The sequence below is a fragment of the Euprymna scolopes genome, chromosome 21, assembly GCF_053919585.1.
Source record: "Euprymna scolopes isolate OS-2025 chromosome 21, ASM5391958v1, whole genome shotgun sequence".
Taxonomy (NCBI): domain Eukaryota; kingdom Metazoa; phylum Mollusca; class Cephalopoda; order Sepiida; family Sepiolidae; genus Euprymna; species Euprymna scolopes.
The window spans coordinates 35,354,734-35,359,733 of NC_136502.1; the positions used below are offsets into that span (position 1 = coordinate 35,354,734).

The window sequence follows — 5,000 nt, forward strand, 5'->3', positions numbered from 1 at the left end:
AATCCTTTACAATAACATTTGGAAAGGTATGAAACTACAGCCTTTCACCTCCCCCGTGTTAAAAAAAAAAAAATGAACAAGTAGGTATTCTGTTTTTGCCATCAAACAACCCCAAAGTGTTGATATGCTGTAAGAAAAATTTTTTTTGTTTTTCTTTAAAAAAAGCCAAATCTTTGTTTCTGGAAGGGCAAATTATTTGAGGAGTTCTGGGACAGTTTTAAGGACCTTCTCTTAGGGACTCCTAATTTTAATGGATGTTCTACTTACCTCAGTTGATTGTACGGCATCACTCTCTTTAGCAGCTCGTTGCTTTGATTAGTAAATACTTTCAGATTCTGTCCTGCCACCTGTTAAACAAATACAAAAATCATCATCATCATCGGTTTAACGTCTGGCATGCATTGGTGGCTTTAAGAAATTGGCTTTCAAACTCAATTATCTCTGGCCAAGTCTTTATTTTTCTCTTTCTTCTCTGGGCCATTGTGATCACTTCTTCCCATATTTTGCTTGGATTCTGTTATATCGTGGGATGCATAGATCAATATAACATAGAATATCTTACCGCAGGGAGTTCAGCCTTCATGTTGGTACGTAGCAGCTCATGAGGAAGAAACATAACACTTATGGACAAATAAGGAACCACTCACTGTTACACAACGATAAACCTTTATTGTGAAGACACGCACACACACACGTAACTACAATTCAAAACATAATAGATGAAAGTTAGAAGTCCAAGTATGGTAATATGAACGAACAGGGATGATGTTCATCTCGACATTTTCAAAGTCACTCTGTTTTTCCTCCACTTCTGGTCGTTGTTCTCACGAGAAGTCACGAGAAATTAAAGTTTAGAACTATGGACAAAGGAAGGCGACTTTGCCCAAAGAAGTAAAGAATTACTTCCCTTGACATTATACTTTTGTTTGATGCCAACAGATTCCCTGACTCCACCTATGTTTCAAATGTGAGGAAATTTTCGAACCTGTATATATGTATAAAAATTTTAAAGGTCTCCTCAAAGTCATGCAAGAAAATAGATATTCCCTGTAAGAGTGCATAATCATGTTGACACACCAGTTCTTATCACCAAAATAAAGCAACATTGAGCCCGGTCAGTACCAAATAGATGGCCATTTGGGAGTACCAGGCGCTGTATATAGGAAAACATCCATCAACACTTTTGGTGGCTCCTGTATCCCATCTGGCCTCAAGCTGTCTCGACCCTGTCCTGCCGATGGATCATACTGGTTGGGATGGGAGAGAGTGAGGCTGGCTCTGCGCAAACCAGCTTCACTTCAAACAAACTCACAGTGCATGTCATCTAACATCCTTTGGATCTTACGGATGAACAACACATTGCGTATAGTGAAGTAAGGCTAACTCAATTTCCAACAGCACGTCTCTTGAACCGGCATTGTTAGAATTCAGTGAAAACAGCAGCTGGAAATATGACGTGAGCCGAGGGAGACTAGTGTGATTGCTGAGTTGCACAACACATTTTGTGGAAAAGTGTATGTGTTTATACAGTCTATGCATAGGATTCATTCCTAAACTAATTAACCAATCATTATGAATTTTAGTACACAGCTGCTAGGGATAAGGTGTGATAATGTGGCCTATATTTATTTCGGTTTTGTGCAAAGGAGTCAAAGAGTGGTGAAAACCCTTCTTGAAAATTCAGATACCTTTGATTTTGTCAAAATTTATTAGAAACCAACTAATAAATAAAATCCAAGTTGTAGGTTTTATTTTTATTTTAACAGGTCTTTAGAGGAGATAATATACAGGATGGCATGAGAAAATTGTTGTGATAGAAAGACGACATCATTCCATTTCCATTTGATGAAAACCGGTTCTCTTTTTTTTTTTTGTTGCAGACCATCTACTAGTTGACCAGTTGTGTACAAATCCCAAAATGATAGAAGCCTTCTATCATGTCTGAAAGTGACACAATGTTCAAAAAGTGAGATCTTATGCTCTCTAACAATCCCAGTTATGACAACAGGACAATTGCCAGCACCCTCAAAAAATGCATCGCTGGATTGCGACAAATAACAGGGGCATGCTTAGGATGATGAAAACAAAGTTTCTAACCACGGTTATGGTCTTTGGTGTGGTTTCAAGTCAACAACAAGGTGTACCTGAATGTGCTGAAGAGTGTCATGATCCCCTAGGTGTGGCAGCAGGACTCAGTGCCAGCTCACGAGTGTAAAGGGACCCAACTTCAGAAGGAGTGCTACAACTTTGTACCCTTCTCTCACCAGCCCCCTCCACCGCCGACCTGAACCCGCTGGATTACTGTGTTTGGTCATATGACAAGAACATCACCAACATGACCTCCACAACACTGAAGTCAGCCTGATCGCCGCCATCCACCGAGTATTCAACAAACTCCCGCCGGCACTTGTGGAAAAGGTGTGCTCCTAGTTCTGGGCTCATGTCAAAGCGTAATTGAGGCTGAAGGCAGCTACATTTCAATTTTTTACGTATGAAAAATAATTTGTGCACGCTATTTTTAATAATGGTGTTTTAAATTTTTATTGCTTTATTTATTTTTTTATTCCTGGCACAAAATATTGTTTGTAGTATGATTGATACATAAGAACATCTTATAGTATTTACATTATATCATTATTTCATTATTTTATCCTTAGTGATGTGTGAATAATTAGTGAAAATAAACAAATAAAAAAAAGGTGTAGTGCTTACTTTCGATAAGTAAAGCAAGGTTATATACAAGGTGGAATGATAAAAGTGTCGCCCTGAAGAAAGCAACACTACAGCTTTAATTTGAAACTTTTTATCGAAAAAAAATCAATTCAGGTAACTTGATTATATTGTAGAGCTGACATATGTTCAATGTAACCGCCTTCAACCTCAATTACCACCTCGATACGGGTCAAAGACTAGGAGCATGCATTTTCACAAGTGCCAGCTGGAACTTGGCGAATACTCAGCAGATGGCAGCAATAAGGCCGGCTTTGGTGTTGTGGGAGGTCATGCTGGTGATGTTCTCGGCATATGACAAAACAAAGTAGTCCAGTGAGTTTAATGCAGGGAAGAGGGAGCTAGTGAGAAAAGGGTACAAAGTCAGAGCACTGCTTCTGAATTCAAGCCTGGTTCTTTTTGGACTTGTTGGCCAGTGTAGAGTTTTGCTGCCACACTCAGGGTTTGCCAGCAAGATGGCACCAGGAGTCACCACACTCTTCAGCACATCCAAGTACACTTTGGTGTTGACTTTCAAGCCAACTTCAAAGATGCGAGGCGACATGATGTGGCCCTCACTTGAAACCACATAAAAGATCATAATTGTGGCCGGAAACGTTTTCATCATTCTGGTCACATTCCTGTTACTTGTGGCAATCCAGCGATTCATTTTCGATGGTGCTGGCAGTGGTCCTGTGGTCATAACTTGGATCAGTAGAGAGTATGAGTTGTACAGTGGCGCATCTCCGATTTTGCTCGTTGAAGATTGTGTGACTATCAGATATTATAGAAGGCTTTTATCGTTTGGGGGGGGGGGGGATTTGTACACATCTAGTCAACTAGCAGATGGTCCACAACAAAAAAAGAAAACCAGTTTTCATTAAATGGAAATGGAACCATGTCATCTTTTCTATGGCGACAATTTTTATCATTTTACCCTGTAGTAAGAAAATGACAGCATATAGTTACTAAATTTTAAGAGTGTGATTTGATGTTCATGTGTCATAGAGATAAGCAAGGAGGATTATTTGACAAGCAATGGAAGTGATGAAATATACTGAAATATACATAATGTTCCAGGGAAGATCAATAATTCAGAAAATTTTAAATATGGAAGGAAGGCATACATGTTGTGTTATGAAAGTATATAAGGAAAGGCTTTAGTGAAAAATCAGTGACCCATTTAATATCTCTACTATTATATAAAAAGAATTTTGTGGGAGAAGGCATTGTCTATAGACTCCAAAATGGCTGGGCCGATTTTTATGAAACTTCACATGAAGGTACTTTATGTGCCTGGCAGTGTTCTTAGGTAGGTTTTGTGCTGGAATATCTTCGATAAGTATCAATAATCAAAATAATCCAATGAAAGAAGGAACAGGCGATTTGGACCAAAGTTAACACCTTACACAGCCTAACATCACAAGTTCGTTTGAGAAGTTTTATTACCACACAAGCCGAAAGGCCTGACATATAAAATCAACAGTATGTTCTTTGATATGACAAAGACGCATTTGAAATGAATGTTTTTGTTTAAGCACAGGTGAAGCATGATACTTGACTTTTGCATTTTAAACCATTTTAAGCCATTTTATATAAAAAAATAATTTTATGAAATTACAATGCAATGTAAACTACAATTTATTGTGGACTAAGTCACTGTGGTGAGAGATATCAAGCTTCCACCCGGTGCACTGCAGTGGGTCCCCAGCTAGAGCAGGAAATCCATTGATTTGATTGAAAATTGAGTGATTTCACTGATTTTGATGGCAATAAAAATATGGGAGTGTGAAACATTTATTGATCATCATTTAATCCCGGGCAACGTCGGGTTTCCCTACTAATAATAGTATATGATTGAGATTTCCATCGACTATAAGAATCGGCCTATATTCCTATTATAAGATAGTGATTTTACCCAATTGGATGAGGAGTTCAGGATCCTTTCAAAAGTCATACTCGATAAATACATATGATAAGTCAGTTAGGATTGGAACCCTTGTTTTCAGTCTACGTGCATACCTGCCCTTATCGATGCATTGTTCTGTAAAATCATATTTTCAAATCATTATTATTGTTCATCAAAAAATGTTTCCCTTTTGCATTGTCTCTACCAACGCGTTTCTCTAATAAGTCTGATTTTTAGTCTGAATTCTTTCGATAGCCACAAAATCAACCACCAAACAACCTCCTATTTGGAATTTAAATATTTCAGATTTACATTAAATTTGATTAATAGTCATGCGACAGCAATTAAGCAAGATTTTTAAGGAATGCTTATTCTGCAGATT

General features: G+C 38.0%; 1 protein-coding gene across 1 annotated transcript in view; it reads right to left on the reverse strand.

The window, feature by feature from the left end:
- Positions 1 to 5,000, reverse strand: part of LOC145242094 (prominin-1-like) — a 119,702-nt gene that overhangs the window by 47,428 nt on the left and 67,274 nt on the right. Inside the window, exon 11 of the mRNA XM_080105011.1 lies at positions 268 to 347. Coding sequence (XP_079961137.1) covers positions 268 to 347 — 80 coding nt within the window. The remainder of the gene's footprint in view (positions 1 to 267; positions 348 to 5,000) is intronic.